This window comes from Diospyros lotus, chromosome 15 (genome assembly GCF_014633365.1).
Source record: "Diospyros lotus cultivar Yz01 chromosome 15, ASM1463336v1, whole genome shotgun sequence".
NCBI classification, from domain to species: domain Eukaryota; kingdom Viridiplantae; phylum Streptophyta; class Magnoliopsida; order Ericales; family Ebenaceae; genus Diospyros; species Diospyros lotus.
Window position 1 is genome coordinate 22,289,532 of NC_068352.1, and position 18,312 is coordinate 22,307,843.

At 36.2% G+C, this 18,312-nt stretch overlaps 1 protein-coding gene across 2 annotated transcripts in view; it reads right to left on the minus strand.

Annotated features, from left to right (window-relative positions):
* Positions 1 to 5,623: 5,623 nt before the first annotated feature.
* Positions 5,624 to 18,312, minus strand: part of LOC127791905 (uncharacterized) — a 41,458-nt gene continuing 28,769 nt past the window's right edge. For both annotated transcript variants that reach the window (XM_052322079.1, XM_052322078.1), the window contains exon 2: positions 5,624 to 6,464. In XM_052322079.1, the coding sequence (XP_052178039.1) occupies positions 5,829 to 6,464 (636 nt within the window). In that variant the 3' untranslated portion in view covers positions 5,624 to 5,828. The remainder of the gene's footprint in view (positions 6,465 to 18,312) is intronic.

The window sequence follows — 18,312 nt, forward strand, 5'->3', positions numbered from 1 at the left end:
GCCGTTTCTCCAAAAATGAGAACGACATCGATCGACGAAGCCAGAGAAACCACCGACGGCTAACCAACGGTGGACGGCCTCACTAGAAGAAGAAGAAAAGTCACGACAAACTTACCTAAAAGCTGCGCTTGACGACTGAATGGGGACTCGTACCAAGCGCCGGACGAGAACGGCAGACGTCTGAAAGCACGGCGATAACGGAGGCCTCGAGAGAGAAAAAACAAGAAAGCAGGGAGGCAAAAGTTTGAGGGAGTTTCAAAATAGCGTGAAAGAAGAAGCGGGTGGACACTCCCCACTATTTATACTGACGGCCTGATCCATCCCAACCGTCGGATCGAATGACGACTTATCACATGCTCGGCATCCGGCGGCCGCACAACAGCTTGTGGGTCCCACGAGTTTAATCATGCGCAGAAATGGGGAGGGGGCGCGCATTAAATGCGCTGCCGACAAAGCGTGCTGCGTGGAACGACGAGACTTAAGGTGATTGGACAGAAGTTGGAGGGATGGAAGAACAGCTGGCACGCGTCAGTTCCCAGCACGAAGATCGTACCGCGAACTGGGGGGCTTATGTTATATGTATTTCCCGCATCACCCCGCATGGGCCAGACTCGGTCCGATAGACCGGCCCAATCACCCAAGGCCAAGAAGGCCCGGACGACCTCGTCAAGGAAGGTCCAGCCTCCATCAAAGACCCGGAACTCGTAAAGCGAGCGTATGGCGAGCTCCCGGTAATCCCCCAACGAGCTCGGAGCAATCGACTAACGAGCTCCGGAAATATCCTCCAGATCGCTGGGCCATCCAGGTCGCTCGCCTAAAATCTCCAGCTCGCATGAGCGGCAAAGCTGCTGAGAAGTCAGAGGTAGGGTCCGATCACTTTATCTGTAACAGCCCATGCCCCTCGTAATGAGGATCCCACTCCCGGTCTTGCGAAGGCGGTAAGAACTATTTGTCCCCCATTATACAAACACTGTATTTTTATATATTATCTAGATTGTAAAAGTCCCTCAAGAAAAATGGAAATAAAGGGGGCCATGAGGGGCAAAGAGGAGGGACAGAAAAAAAGAATAATCAGATACCGCCACTCTGGGAGAATAATCAGAGGGCGGCCGTGGACTAGGCATCGTTCTGGCCGAACCACGTAAAAGATTCTGGTGTACACGCTTGGAACTTTGGGGGAGGGGGGGTTTTCTTCCTTCCTTCTCGGTATTTTTTTGGATTGACTCACCGCGGCCCAAAACGAATCACGGTCGGCCGAAATCAAACGTCGACATATATTAATAAGAAAATTGAGATCTTGCCTCTTAAATGGAACAAAGAAGAAGAAGAACTTGCCTTAATAGGAATAAGAACTTGCAAATTAAAACATGAACTTGAGAAGAGGGAGAAACTGAATTTGTAAGATAGGAATAAGAACTTGCAAAAATCAGGAAGAGAATTTATCTTAAATATTTTCTTAATCCTTGCAACATACCGGGCTTGCCTATGTCAAACCCAAACTCAAACGACAAATTTTCTATAATTTCTTCAAAAATTTTCTTAATTTTTCCTAAAATTTCCCCCCCAAAATCTCCTATTTCACTCAATAAAATGGCCTATTTATAGGCCTAAAGGGGAGGGGAGGTGTAAAGCATCGTGGGCACAAAAATTTGGGTTTGGACAGCAAGGGGGGCGGTTGGACACGTGGCTGCACCAAGGCCGTGCTGGCCCTGTGTGGCATGGTTGGCCGCGCAGCCACGCGCATGCGGCCCGCGTGGCCGCGGGCATGCGGCCTGCGTGGCCGCTCGCGCCTGGCCACGCGGCCGCCTGCATGCTGCCCACGTGACGCGCGCGCACGCGCGCCTGGGCTTGGCTGCCAATTTTTTTGTTTTTAAATACCATAATAAAATAATTATTTTTTTCTAAAATTTTTAACTATTCCATAATAACCTCAAATAATTAGTTTAATTTCAAAAATATATCAAATTTAATATTTTCCATTAACCTCCATAAAACTTCACATAACTCAATAAATCACCCTAAACCCATGAATTAATTATTTTCCTTAAATGCTCAAATATTATTTCAAATGCCAAAATTAAAAATTACTAATTATCTCAAATTTCGAGATTTTACAACAACACTACAAGAAAAATGTATTTTAGCAACGGATAACTACGAAATTTTTGTCACTAATTTTTATATATATTTTTAAATTTAGCTACGGAATTAGTGACGGAATTTTCGTGGCTAAAAAATAAAAAAATTAAATTTCAAAATTAAAATTTAGCGACAGGCTCAATCCTGTGCTAAAAAATAAAAAAATTAAATAAATTAAATAAAAAAATTAAAATTTAGCGACATGATCAACCCATCACTAAAAAATAAAAAAATTAAAAATAATAAATAAAATAATTCAAATTTAGCGACGAGCTAAACCCTGTCACTAAAAAATTAAAAAAATAAATAAATTAATTAAAATTTAGCGACAGGGTTAACTTGTAGCAAAAAAATAAAAAAATTAAATTAAAAAAATTAAAATTTAGTGCTAAAAAATTAGAAAAAAATAAATAAATAATAAAAATTTAGCGATGGGAAATACCCTATCGCTAAAAAATAAAAAAATTAAATTAATTAATTAAAATTTAGCGACGAGTTCAACCTGTCACTAAAAAATTAAAAAAATAAATAAATTAATTAAAATTTAGCAAGGGTCCCATCCCTTAGCTAAAAAATAAAAATAAATAAATAAAAAAAAAAATTTAGCGACAAGCAGAAATCGATAGCTAAAAAATAAAAAAATAAATTAATTAATTAAAATTTAGTGACGAGAAAAATTTCGTCGTTAAAAAATAAAAATAAATAAATAAAAATAATAAAATTTAGCGACGGAAAAAATTATGTCGCTAAAAAATAAATTAATTAATTAAAATTTAGTAACGGGGCCAATCTCATCTCTAAAAAAAATAATAATAATAAATAAATTAAAATTTAGCGACAACCAAAACTTGGTGGCTAAAAAATAAAAAAATAAATTAATTAATTAAAATTTAGCGATGTGCTGAATCCTGTAGCTAAAAAATAAAAAATAAATTAAAAAATTTAAAATTTAGTGACGGGTCAACCCATCGTTACAAAATGAAAAATAAATAAATAAAATTAAATAAAAAAATTTAAATTTAGCAACGGTTGCTCATGTCGCTAAAAAATAAAAATAAATAAATAAATAAATTAAAAATTTTACATTTAAACATATCATAATAATTTTTACTAACATTAATATTAGTAAAAATTAAATTAATAATTTTTAAAAATATTATAAATTGAAATTAAAATAAAAACATAAATTTTCACTACTAATATAATAATTAATAAATTTTTATTTGAATTAATAATGAAATAAAATTAAAATTAATATAAATTCATTTATAACATTAATATTAAAATTAATATTATTAAATAGGTTTAAGAAATTTTGGTGTATAAATATAATTCTAAAATATTTGGAAGAGAATACTATAAATATTTTTTATGTATAACAATGAACAAGAAGGCTTCGAGATCAGCTGGCTCGTGCGTGAAATTTGGTCATGAGAGGTTGGGGGTTCGAATACGGTAGAAAACTTGAGAATAATAGCTGGGGAGTAATATCTAGCGTTGTCACGTGGTGCACAGAGGGAAAGCCTGGTGCACTTTGAATTTTGAATTTTGAGATTGAATTTCGCGACGAAATTAGCTCGCTACAAATTAAAAATAAATAAATTCAAATTTAGCGACGATCAGACCCGTCTCTAAAAAATAAAAAAAAATTAAATTTAGCGACGAGGCCCGTCATTAAAAAATAAAAGAAATTAAATAAAAAAAATTAAAATTTAGCGACGGGCTCAACCCCATCGCTAAAAAATAAAAAAAATTTAAATAAAATAATTCAAATTTAGCGACGCGTCAACCCCGTCGCTAATCAGCAACGGGTACAATCCTCGTCGCTGATTCCATCACTAAAAAATACCCGTCACTAAATTTCAATAACGCCACTTTTAACGACGGAAAGGTACCTGTCACTAAAAAAGTTAGTGACGGATTTTGATGTTTTAACGACGAAATTTTTCATCGCTAAAATGCTAATTTTTTATAGTGCAACAGGTCAACCCCTCGACTGCCAATCTCCTCTGGTGATTCTTCGCTCTTCCATCTTATCAGGCCCTACTAACTGTTTGCTAAGGTTCCCTTATATACAAATTCAATTGTTGTATATAGTGTGATGCTAAGAAAACTTGGAAGAATCAAAGGTTTATATTTGCCTTTTTAATTTTTTGATAGAAGGCGAGAATCTTTTATTAGTAAGAAAGAGAAAAAATACTTTGCGTAGGGTTAAGAGAAATCCATTTATAACTTCAATTGGCCTTTCAAACTTGAAATCAATTGATTCCATATTTTATGATAAGTAAAACGCCAAACTCATATAAAACTTATCAAATCTCATCAATTATTAAAATTTATAAAAACAATCATGAATTTTCTATGATATTATTAACGATATTATATAAAACTTACAGTCACGGTTTGCTGAACAAAAGTTAAAGGGACAAATATACAAAGAGTACTTGAATTAAAGATATAATTAATATAGATAAACATGCAAACCCAGATCTGGGTTGTGAACTTAGGCAATGAACTCGCTAACCCATCGCAAAACCATTGGCCATAGACAAACAGAAGAAAAAGAGAAGGGGAAAAAGCTTACCAACGGGGGAAGAGAGTGTTAGGATTTAGGATAAAAAACAAATCACGATCAAACTATCATACACATAAACAAGCACAGAATTTTAACATAAAAAATTCAAATCAGAAAAAATTATGAATAAAAAGAACAAAATATCACTATGATGATATTACTACTACAATAGAAATATAGCTGCAATAATTCTAAAGTATTGGATATTTATTTATAAATCTATCACTTATCTATATATAATAATAATAATAATAATAATAATAATTATTATAATTAACTTGTATAAATCTATATCAGATGATGAGCTACAAAAATAAATCTTGATACACTACAAGAAAACAACAGATTTGAGACGGATCTCAGAAGATAAATCTTTATTAATAGATGAAATCCCAATCATAGTCAAATTTGATAATATTCTAATTATAGTCAAATTTAAAGTTCTAATCACAATTAAATTTAAATTTTTAATCACAATCAAATTTAAATTTCGAATTACAATTATAACAAAGAAACATCAACAACGACGAGCAATAGTTTCGGAAGAGAAAGAAGAAAACCATAAGGAAGAAGGGAAAAACCCAAATCGATCTCATTCCCGGTTGGCAAAAATCGCTGGTCATGGGGGTTTCGTTGCTCGTAGTTTGAGTTTGCCAATGGGAATGATCGCTCTCATTTCTGACGGTTAAAAAATCACTCGTAATGAGGGTTCCATTCTCTGCGATTGTTGAGAAATAATTTTTTCGATGGTTCACCACAACAGCTGGTAAAAATGATTATTGCCAACTATCTTTATTACCTTGAGCAAAAATTGCCAACAATGACCATTTTTCTTATGATGATAGTTGGGTATCTAATTGAACATAATTAGTCTATCTTGTGTAAATTAATATGATTTAGGTTGCAATGTGCAATGCAGGGGGCATGTCCGCCCGTTAGTCCTCATTGGCCTGTCGTCGGCGGGAATGCAACATATTTCTTGCCGGAAATTAACTTCATAACTATGGACGCCGGCGACACAGAGAAAAGCTGTTGAAGATATATAAAAAGCCAGAGATTACGTATACATACCGGAAAGACTACAAATTAATTAAGGATCCAGCACTCATGATCTCTAATTTCCGTCGCCATTATTGATGGGCTCGGTTCTGTCCGTCCATCTTTCCGGCACTTCAAACGAATCCCACCGGATAGTCCTCGGAACGGCACGGCCGCCGCCGCCCACCAGATTGGTCTCCACGAAAGTAGTCTCCCCGACGGAGGGAGACTTCTTTGAGCCGTTAAAAGCACCGTTGCATACTCGATAGTAAATCCTGTACTCGACGGCTATATCCGATGAATTCAGCTCAACATTCCGGGAACTCTCAATTTTGATGCTGAGAGTCGAAGTCATGGGCTTCGAGGCATCCGAAAGCGTCACCTGATAGCTTGGATAGCAGTCAAAATAAATGGGTCCGTGGCGGAGAGAAGCTTGAGCCACCGCCAGAAGGGACGGGCCAAACTCGAGGCAGACGAGAACAGAGTAGTCCAAGCCGGCGGCGGTGAGAGGCTTCACGGCGACTTGGACCAGGCCGAAATGGAGGTACTCGTACTTGATCATGTGATGCCGAACGGCTTGCGTGTCGAGTAAGTGGAGCTCGACGTATTCGCCGCGGATCGGCACCGTCTTCTTCAGTTTATGGGTCTCGTAGCGTGGATCTCGCCGGAAGCTGAAGAAGCTCTTTCTATGGTAAATGCTGTGAACAGGAACCTCCGGGGGACTCCATTGCCGGAGAAGCTTCTCTAGTTCTTGACGCCGCTGCTCTTCTCTTGCACTTGCAGTGTCCATCTGAGCTAGCTGATGATCTTAAATTCCACTGAGAAACACAACAAGAACGATGATACATACATACATATATATATATATATACATATGTGAACATTCATTCATATTCGGACTCCAAAACGGATTTGAGAGGCATCTGAATAAGAGATAAGGTGGTTCCCATGGCTTCCATGTAATAGGCCAAATTAACAAAAGTAGGGTTGAATCGTCATTGAATTACAATAAAATATTTTCCAATTTTACTTGGGGACTAAGTAAAAGTAGAAACGACTTGCTAATTAACATCTATTTATTTATAATTGAATTGAAAATTTATGATAAATATGTAGTATTTTAAAATTGATTAGGATTTTAACTCTTATAAACAATTCTTATTTTGTGTGAGATTACCGACAAGATTTACTCAGAATTTTCCTTTAAATTTTTTGTTAAGTTTATTAATTGGATCTTAATATATGACACATAAAAAAAAATTAATTTTTGTATTATTGAAATAATATGATAATAATATATTACTAATACTTTAGAAAAAAGAGATTAAAAGTATGTCTTTAGCTTCGGGCTTATCTTCAACTATAGTTATTTATTGAATGATATTTATTTTGTGCAAAAGCCTATTAAACTAGCTATGCATGTAGAGTCTTGTGAGTTTTTTTTTTTAGTTTATCGAGATGTGGGTCTCTGAGTATAATATATAACAAATAGTTTCACATTTCACCCTAAAAGAGCAATCTAAAATACTATATATTATCAATGTGGATCAATATAAACTAGTTTAACCCTTTTTATTATTGTTGTGTTAATAAATCATAATTATTTTTATTTAAAAAATTGATATTTGATTAAAGTGGTTCCCTCTTTCTTTTTAAAGGTGCTTTAATCAGCTCCTTTAGTGGGATTCATTATTTTTTAAAATAAATACACAATTTTAACATAACTTTTAAAAATACTTTTATATGAAAAATTAGCATTGGTGTTAGTACATATATATCCCTTTAAATAGGGTTGCAATCGAGCAAGTCCAATCAGCATGCCTCGATCAAGCATCACTCACCAACATTAACGCTCTAAAAAATCTTTCGCATGAATTCATGCTCGCCACACGACAACATAGCTAAATGCATCGGCCTTGCCCTAACCTATAGTTTGGCCACATTGTTAGCATTGAATAATCACGAGCAAGCCCAGATCATCTCGACGCCTTGCTCATCTATGCCATCCCATTGACTCAATTCCCCCAAGTCACATGCATAGCCTTTTGTCCGCGCGCATGAACGTTCTTCCATGCACCCAGCTTGGTTTGAAGTCCCTCTACCTACATAGTTGAGGTGTGAAACCGAAGCGAGTTTTGACTTCTTCGATGTAACTCCCCACATTTCTATGTACTCTTCCCTTTGAATTTCAGTCAAAGACAATAATAGAGAGCTATTGTTGTAACCTACTGCAACAAATGATAGACATCAGAGAGGGGTGAATTGAGTTTTTCAAAAACCTTTCTTAATTTTAAAAACTCTTTGAATACGTAAGTTTGAATTTTTCAAATTATGAATACCAATGCTTTTAAAGATACCCTTGATAGAAAATGATATAAAATAAATGTAAGATAAATTTAATATAAGAAAACCTATCCTTTTAAGTTCTAGAAAGTTTTTGTTGAAATATTAAACTGACCTTAAATCTGCTACAAAATAACTCTGATGAAAATGAAATGAAAATGCTGAAACAAAAGAGAATAAAACAATGTGGTACACAAGGATTTTATAGTGGTTCGGCTCAACTAATCAAATCCACTCCCTTGCCTCATCGGGAAAGATTTTAACAATCCACTATAGTTTTTGTAGGATTAACTATAAACTCAGCTTTTAATAAGTGTAGTTGTAACTTCTTTTTTTCACTGGTTCAACAGTAACATTTACAATGATTTTTAAATGCTTAAACGAAACTATTGTCTTTTAAAGGAGGAGGCGTAACCATTGCATTTTCAAATAATGAGGTGTAACCTCTTGCCTTTTAAGGATTAGACGGAACCACAACAAGATAAGAAAATATTACAATTTAAACTACTCTGAGAAATTTTTACAAAATAGAGAACAAATAACAAGATTGACTTCTCACAAAGAAAAGAGAGATAAAAAGAATATAAAGATAATAAATACTCTTTCTCTTTTTTTCAAATTGAAGATGAAAGCTTGAAGAATGTCTTTGGCTTAAGTCAGTAGAAAGAATTCAAGAACAACAACCTTATTCTTCATCTTCATCTTCTTTTATACTTGTTGTCAAATAGAATGAAATTTGTAAGTATATCCTTCTTCTTTTCATAAAATAATCATTAGAATATTTAAATATCATATTAAAGGATTTATAAAAAGTTTAGAGCTATTTTGGAGCCTTAACAATTAAATATGTGCATTACAAGCATTTGCATCGGCTATTTTAACGGCTCTATTTTTCAACTTTAGCACTCACTCAATCGAGTAAGTTTGGTCATTAGTTGACTAATTTTGGTCTCCACTCGTGTAAGCATTTTCTCTACTCAAGTATGTTGGGTTATGGTAGTCTCTGGAATCGAAAAATTGACCTAGAATTGCTCTGAAAGGCTCGAGCACTCGTGATGGCGCTGTCTGTAACACTTATAGGAATAATTGGTTGCCTCGGCTACTAGCCATGGCTTTTAGTTTGAGTGGTAAGTGTTTGGGTCCTAGGGTTCTATTGGTATCAGAGCAGGTCACGAGTTCGAGTTAACGCGGACGCAATTCTAGGATGGGGGATTGTTGGGTTACGGCAATCCTTGGAACTTGAAAATTTACCTAGAATTGGTCCAAAGGGCTCGAGCGTTGGTGATGGCGTCGCCTGTAGCACTTATTGGAATAAGTGGCTACCTCGGCTACTAGCCATGGCTTTTACCTCAAGTGATAAGCGCTTGGGTCCTAGGGTTCTACAGAGTAAGCTTTGACTGCACTCAAGTAGACTCAGCGAATACTCAATTATATTCAACAACTACTCGATTATACTCAGCAATACTCGATTATACAAAGTCATGCCTAAGATACTCAATTATTACTCACAAATAGTAGTTTATACATCAACTTATACTTTATATTTCTTGTGAAAAATACTCGATTAAGAAATGATAACTCATAATCTCTGTTTAAGCATAATTACACGACTATTGAATAGATATACTCGACTAATATATGATTTCACTCAATTATGCTTCAACTTTAGTCAATTAATGAGGTATAATACTCAACTATAATCTTGATTACTCGATTACTTTTTTTACAATCGAAACTTGCAATAAGTACTCGATATTTACTAAGAGTATTCACTCAAGTGATATTGTAAAACCCCGAGACCCTAAAGTCAAGTCCAAGAATGGACTCTAGAAGAGTTAGTATATATATCGAGGATAGTAAGAAAGAAAACAACACTAGCTATATACATTTTGGGTTGAATGTGGAAAAGGAACTCGCGGGCTAAACTTCGGTAGCTCAAGGATGGGTGACTCCTGAGAAGTTTGCGTAACCCATCAAGGTAAGTTGATCCAGTTCTTCCTATCACTCAATGCGAGATGTTACAAATATTCAAACATGCTTATTCTATGCCTTTCTTTGACTGTCATATAAACAACATGCATTGTTTTGAATTTCATCAAAATAACACCTAAGATAACATAATCATTGAGCTTTAAATAAAAGACTAAATTTTCATTATCTAAAATAATATAAACCTTATGCTCAAATAAATACAAGTGTTGTTTGTAAAAGTTGGATAAAACTAACTTTTCAAATATATTCACTTAATTACATAGGCCTTAGACGATAAATGAAATATTCTTAAGGCACATGATTTTGACAAGAAGTTGAGAACAATATATGTTACTCAACTAAAAACATTTTCTTATTGATCAAAGAAAGATTATTCTACTTAGCATTCAATATGACATGCTCCATAGAAATACCATTACCCAAATAGTTATTTATTCACAAAACAAATATATACACATGAAGCACACATAAGTCAAATAACTTACTTGCTACACATAAAAAAATTCAAATATCTTGAGCACAATATATGATGCTTATATATGACAAAGATGTCCAAACTTGATCATCATGATATCTCATTTATATTTATCAAGACAAGAGCACACATAAGACATATAAATCATATCTATGATATATATTCTATAAGTTCTAAAGCATCATATACAAATATTACTAATGTATTCTTTGAGTAATTATTGAAAGATAAAAACTTTAAACTTCTATTACTCAAACGTATTGATCATAAACTTAATTCTTAGACATGACAAGAAACACTAGAAATAATTGCTTGGAAAACATTCAGCACTTATAAAAACTTTCAAGCTCTTGAATGATTTTTCTTATCAAGCAACATGCATTCAATATTATAAGTTCTTCAAGTGTTTTTCCATTTTGATACTAAATATCAAATAGATAACTTAGGCTCTATGATTTGAAACTTAGAATTACTTGCCTAAGCATAATACATATACTCAAGAGAAAAAATAATTGAAAATAAATAAAATACATTGCTCTTAAACTTGAGAAAATGCTTTCACATATTTTGAGCACTTAAGATATTTCTCAACCTTAAGCTTACTCTAAGTGTCATGAGGATATATGACTTTTATCCATAACACTAAAGCATTAGGATACTTAACATATCCCCATAAAATCATAGAGCAACCTCTTGACAAAAACAAGCATAAGAACCAAAACAAGCTTGATCACAAACAAAACATATTAAGCAACTTTAACATGAAGGATAAGATAATATAAATCCTTCAAATCAAAACTCAAGTACCATCACTTGAGATATGAAATACATAACACATTACTTTTGAACTTTGAGTAATGTTGTCACATAAAACACTCATGCCTTATCTTTAGGATGATCACAAAGAAAAGCATATACAAACATATCAATAAAACATATGACTAGAACAAATTTAACACATATGAGAATATTAATAGATAAAACATACTAAATGATAAACATATCAAGGTTCCTCAACCTTATATATATTCTCAAGGAAACCTCAACATATATAATCTATCAAGACGGGCTTAACATATCCTTATCCTTAAGAAATATTCTAAACAATTTTTCACATATACAAAATATATTAAAAAGCTTATGAGAATATATCATAACAAGATTCCTTGAACAAAATCTCAAAGCATCTTTAACATACATTACATTAAAGTTTTGCATACAATAATCATCATCAAAACATTCAAGAACAAATTCAACACCTACCCTCCGAAACAATTCCCATAGAGGAGTCCTAGGGAAGATTCTTGAGGGACGTGTCCATTTTCGTGTTTGGAATGTGTCCTCGAAAAGACCAAACCAAAAATCAGGGCCAAAACCAAAATAAAATAAAATAAAATTAATAAAAGGAAAAAAAAGGAAAAAGGGCAAAGAGTAGCAAGGCAGTGCTTGCCCTTATAAATAAGGGTGGGTAGCCTTGTTGCTGGCCTTTTTTGGCTGCATAAAAGGCCTAGGCCACGCTCATGTCCGCTCACGGGCAAGGCTGTCAAGTGAGCAGGACCCCGTAACCTATTTGCACAAGTAACTGCACAAATGACCCTTTTACGCGACTTCCTTTGAAAGCCTCCCGCAAGCTCGTGCATCCCTGTGTCCCTAGAAGCCCATCTGCGACCAGCCATGCATCCGTGCACACATTTCCACTCCTGCAGCCAACTTTCCACGCCTTGTGAGTTAACTAGCCTATCGCACATGTAGTGGCCCACTACCGGATAGTCCCGCTAGCATAGGATATCCGAAAGGAGGTCATCACAAGTGTGATATAGAACAATAACATACAACACCATAATACTATCCTTAGATAAACTCAACGGAAGCTAACATAAAGGTTTACAACATCTTAGACCATAGTCTAAACAAAATGAAATACAAGGGCACTAACAAATTTTACAACATAAAATTTCCTCACACTTGCCCTCATCACAAATGCTAACATAGACCATCTAATTTGGAAGGTCTCTGTACACTTCTAACCCTGGGCTTTAGCCCCACTGGGCTCGCCCTCAACCACTGCTCTACTTGTACCTGGAATGACATGAGAGTAAACAAGGTGAGCCACAAGGCTCAGCAAGTGTATTTATAAAGCATGGAGATATAGAATCAAAGGCAGGGATAATCAAGATAGAATAAACAACTCTATGAGGAGATATTAGTATAACGCGACTCATAAGTTCTCGGTTTACATTAATTTCCCATGCCGTGATTATTACATATATTATGCACTCGTTCCCATGCTCATGCATATGCACCAATAGTAGGAAATTTTTCTGCATAATTCTCAAGGCTCTCACGGCCTATATATATATATATATCCATTCATGAATATATATGCATCTTGAAAATACATCAACAAATGATAACAATTTGAGCCACGCCTTCTGGGTTGATGGCCACCTCACCCGCGTCAAGCGCTCATAGGATATCCTTTCTCATCCACAGACTTAGCCGTCGCGCAAAATAATAGGTGCGCAAATCAGTATAATCATGCATCACATATGCATATCCCCATTTCATGTCCATCCTCAATGATTAAGAAAAATCTCAAATCATGCTTAACATGCACAATTACATAAATTAAAGTGTGCACTATCTTATGATCACAGGGTAAATTTTAATACATTTATTGACTCATACTTATAGAAATGCCCAAACCAATATTTACGGTATATTTTTACCCCAATAATAATCGCAAGGAATCAAAATTTATACATGCAAGAAACACTAAATCTTGCATGACACTAGACCCTAATGAATAAATGTCATTCCTTAAGAAATGTAGGGTGACACAAAACCCTATTTAGATTTTTGCAATGTTCAACAAGAAAACGAATTAATATTGCAAGATTTATCGAAATAAGGAAAATAAAACCCTTTTATCCAACAATAAGGGTTATCAAGAATAATTCAAAAAAAAAAATGGAAGAACTATACAAAAATCATAATTTTAAACGTAGGAAGGATAGACTACATAGGAAGAGTTGAATAACAACATATTTCAGAAATTTCCAGATTTCAAGTATATTTTCAAAAATCCAATCTGGGCTCAATATTTGGTCAATTACCACAAACGATATACCAAATCAAAGCCTAATGAGTCTAGTTTCTGGAACATCAACTGGATTTGAAATCGGAAATAATCACAAGGAGATATTCCACAAAAACCGAAACAAGGCAGAATTTGTAACAGTAATTTACAGAATTCTACATAGAATTCAACAAGGTTGTTATGGGTACAAATCATAATCAAAAATTTCAAATCTTATACTGAATCGAAGCCCATGAAGTCTATTTTATAGAAAAAATAAATGGATCACAATTTGGATATAACCACAGAGCATTATACCCCCAAAACCGAAGCAAGAACAGATTATTCAAAAATAGAGCAGAAAATTTCCAGATTCTGGGCAAGAATTTACAAGGATACTGTAGGCTCAAAACATAGCAAAAAATTCTAAAAAATTTACCAAATGAAGATTATCAAGTCTAGTTTATACAGAAACAAACGGATCTTGAATCGGATATAACCACAGAGAGTTATACCCTAAAGAGTACAACAAGGTCAGTTTACTCGAAAGCAGTAAAATTTCCAGATCTTAGCAGGGATTTACAAGGCTATAACATGATCAAATCTTAGTCAAAAAATTCGATTCTTGTGTCTAAAATGAATCTTAAGATGTCTAGTTTACAACCCAACAAACGGATCTCAATTTGGATATAAACACAAGGAGTTATAGACCAAAGAACATAACATGGTTAGTGAATCCGAGAATAAGAATTTAAGAGCAACAACTTAAAAATGAAGGAAACAAGCCTTCTAAGATGGAAACAAGGTTGAAGAACTTGCATTAAAAGATAATCAAGAGAAGAAGAACTTACACAATCATAAGGAGAAGAAGAAGAAGGAGATCTTGAATTTGAAACAAGAAGGAAGGGAACTTGCCTTAGATGGTTGCAAATCCAAAGAGATGAAGACACCCCTTAAAATTGAAAATTCCATAGTCTCCACTTAAAGCTTCAATGAAGAAGAATAATGGAGGAAGAAGAGACAATCGGGAGAGGGAGAAGAAAAAGGGAACAAGAAAGTAAGAAGAAGAAAAGGAGGGAAAAAATGTGGGAGACTTGTCTCCCAACTCCTTTCAATCCATCTCCCTTTTAATTTTCTCTAATTTGCCCTTCATACTAACACACACAATTCACATATCTCTTACCCATTTTGGTCATTTTACCATTTTCTTAATCTTTTTTTCTTTTTAATTAAGATACCATTCTCTATGCCCATGGCCCAAGCCCAAGTCAAAATATATAGCCCAAGCCCAAGTCAAAATATATGGCCCAATCCAATTAAGGCCCAATGGACTTTTCTTGAGATTTGGGTTCAACCCAATTCATTTACACTTAAGATTTAATTATTTATCAATGGTCTAATTCAAATAAGGCCCAAACCCATTTAGCCCACAACTTTGAGACTTTTTCACACCAAATATTATTTTCATTAATTTACCCCCATTACCAACTCATATAATATTCTTAACAATTAATTAATAAAGGCAACAACTCTAATGTGCAAACTAAAATACCCATAACACCTAGACCCACTAACGGGTCGTTACAGTTTCTCCCCCCCCCCCCCTTAAGGGAATTTGGTCCCCCAAATTCATACCTAGTCAGTCAAATAGCCGGGGAAAGAGACGTATCATCTCATTCTCGAGCTCCTAAGTAGCCTCATCTGGAGAATGACGTTGCCACTAGACTTTAACAAACGGAATTGACCGATTTCGCAACACTTTTTCTTTTCGCTCCAAAATGCTAACAGGCATTTCTTTATATGAAGCATCCTCTCTAACCTCTAAATCTCGATAATCTATCACGTGTTGGGGGTTTGACACATATTTCCTCAATATAGATACATGAAAAACATTGTGCATCCCTAACAACTGAGGAAGTAACGTTAACTTGTAAACCAAGGATCCATTTTCTCCAAAATCTCAAACGGCCCGATATAGTGAGGATTGAGTTTCCCCAAAACTCCAAATTAGCATGCACCTATCATGGCATTACCCTAGTCCATACCTCGAACTTAACGAGATATTCACCACACCACTCTCCTAACTAGGAATTATTTCATGTTCAACAAAGATAATGAGACTTTTCTTACTATCCGACGTCACTTGCCAACTGGGGTCACTTCCCTTACCTAATTACCAACCTAGCCTCAATCATCTTTGTTTAAGCTACAATCTCCATATTCTCAAACTTATTGGGCTACCTCGATATTCGTGCCTTACATTGAAATAAGCGCATCATCTTGATTTGCGTGTTAACTTCAAAATTTGCACAAGTCACTTCATCTTAAGCCCCGAACCACCTTTGACTGAGCCTCAAAGCACTTCCTTGATATGTGTGCCTTGACCTTGAAACGCATGCAAATTCTCGATTCTCGTGCATCACCTCAATTCTGGTGCACTATCTCGATTTTTTGTGCACCGTCTCAAAACACGTGCCCGAACCCCTTTTTTTTTTTTTCCAAAATCTCTGAAATATTAGTAAATCTCCATTTCCTATTTTCTAGGGATTTTGTTTTTCATATATATATATTTTAAGGATTTTCTGGTATATATATTATATATATATTTATATATATATATTTTTTACATATATATTATTATTATATATATATATGTTTTTTATTTCTCCTTCCTTCTCATTCTTCTCCCGAATTCCCTTCTTCTTCCTTCTTCCTTCTTCCTTCTTCTTTCCTCTTCTGCAACGCACAATTAGGGCAACAGCCACCGTGCACCGCCTCCATCGGCCGTCTCCACCATAGCCATCGCAGCACCTGCGTAACCAGCAGCCGCAAGCCACCGCGTGACTTCCTCATGCCCTAGCCGCCGATCACCATCTTCCTCTTCCTCTTCCTTTTCTCTGCAACTCACAAATCGGCCAATCAGCAACCGACAGCGAGCCTTGCCACCACCTCCGACGGCCGCCATCGCCGGCTCGGCAACCACCCCAGCGTTGCATCGCCATCGGCCGCAAGCCATCGCTTGGCTTCCTCACGCCTAGTCACTGATCACCAGCTCCTCCCAGCCATCACTGCCGGCACAATCGGTCGACACCTTGGCTAGATCCGGTCACGCAGTCACCGCTGCTTACTCCATCGCACAGCCGTCGGCCCTCGCTCGGCTTCCCTCAGCCGCCACAGCGACCCTCATCGCCTCTGCAACTGCTGCCATATCGGGGTCGATTCGACCCAATCGGTCTGACCCGACCCAACTCGGCACGACCCGACCCGATCTAACTCAGCCCGACCCGACCCGATCCGACTCGGCCTGACCCGACCCGATCTAACTTGGCCCGACCCGACCGGACTTGATCCGCTTCAGGTTTGACCCATTAGATCTGACCCCTATCTAATTTGACTTATCAGATTAGATCTAACCCATATCTGATTTGATCCATTCAATTAGATCTAACACATATCTAATTTGCTTAGATCTAACCAAATCCATATCTATCATGCCAAGGCACAACACAATGAACCCCCGGTCTCGATGTGGTGCCTGTGTAGTCTTAAATAGAGGATGTCATCCACAGTGCATTTTTGCTCCTTATTTTCGTTGTGAGAGTGGTACTGCTCATTTTGCTACCGTTTGTGAAGTTTATACTATCAGAAATGTCGTCAACCTCTTGACTCCGCTTTCGGTAAATGACCGATTTTGGGCTTCCGATACACTTCTCTTTGAAGCTCAAGCCCGGCTTCAGGATCCTGTTTATGGGTGTGTATCTCACATTCTTGCTCTTCAGCAACAGGTTAGTGAGCTGCAAGCCTATCGAGCTTATTTGCAAGATTCACTATTCGCATATTATTCTTCGCATCCCCAACTTGTTCCTCCATTTGATCCAAATTTCAACTGGAGCTCTAGTCCTCCCACCATCCCAGAGGCTACTCTACCTCACCCTGGCGAAACGAGCAGCAGCCAGATGTCGCTCTCGGATGACCTTGATGAGCTAGGTCCAGTCATCTTTGGCCACCGCCGATGTCCTTGAGCATTGGCACATTATCAGTTTTTATGGTTTGCCCCCCTCTTTTTTTTTTTTTGACTGTACGGCTTGATCTCTTGTATTATATTTGAACATATGGAATGAATGTTATGTTTTGAGTACTTTCACATTTCATTCCCTTGTCCTTCCCTCGATAGCATATCAATTACAAACAAATTATATCAACCTCTTGCAATTTTTAATAATTAATCACATCGAGGTAAATGATATCGAATCTTAATTGTCATCTCATTCGAAGATTGGAAATTTACATCCTAAGTCAGGCTACACAAACTTCTGAACCGCCGCGCCATGCTAGTGGCACTACCATGACACTACAATCCCCACGAAAATTAGGCTTAGTCCAGACATAACCTATAGTTCACTCTAGGTCTTCGGCGTTTAATCGTCTCTACAACAGACTGGTTATTCCATATAGAGGGTCACGGTCCCTCAACATGAGCTAACCTAGTGGCCACCTCCCACCTGCATTCAGTGGTCCCTAGCATTAAACCCGTCACTGATAGGCATCACCTGTAGTATTATTCCATGCTAGAGCCATTCCTCATTCCGTGGGTTTCACTCTCTATGGACATCTTGAGACAATACATGGTCTCAATATTCAGCGAACCATTTCATCACCTCTTCACTGCTA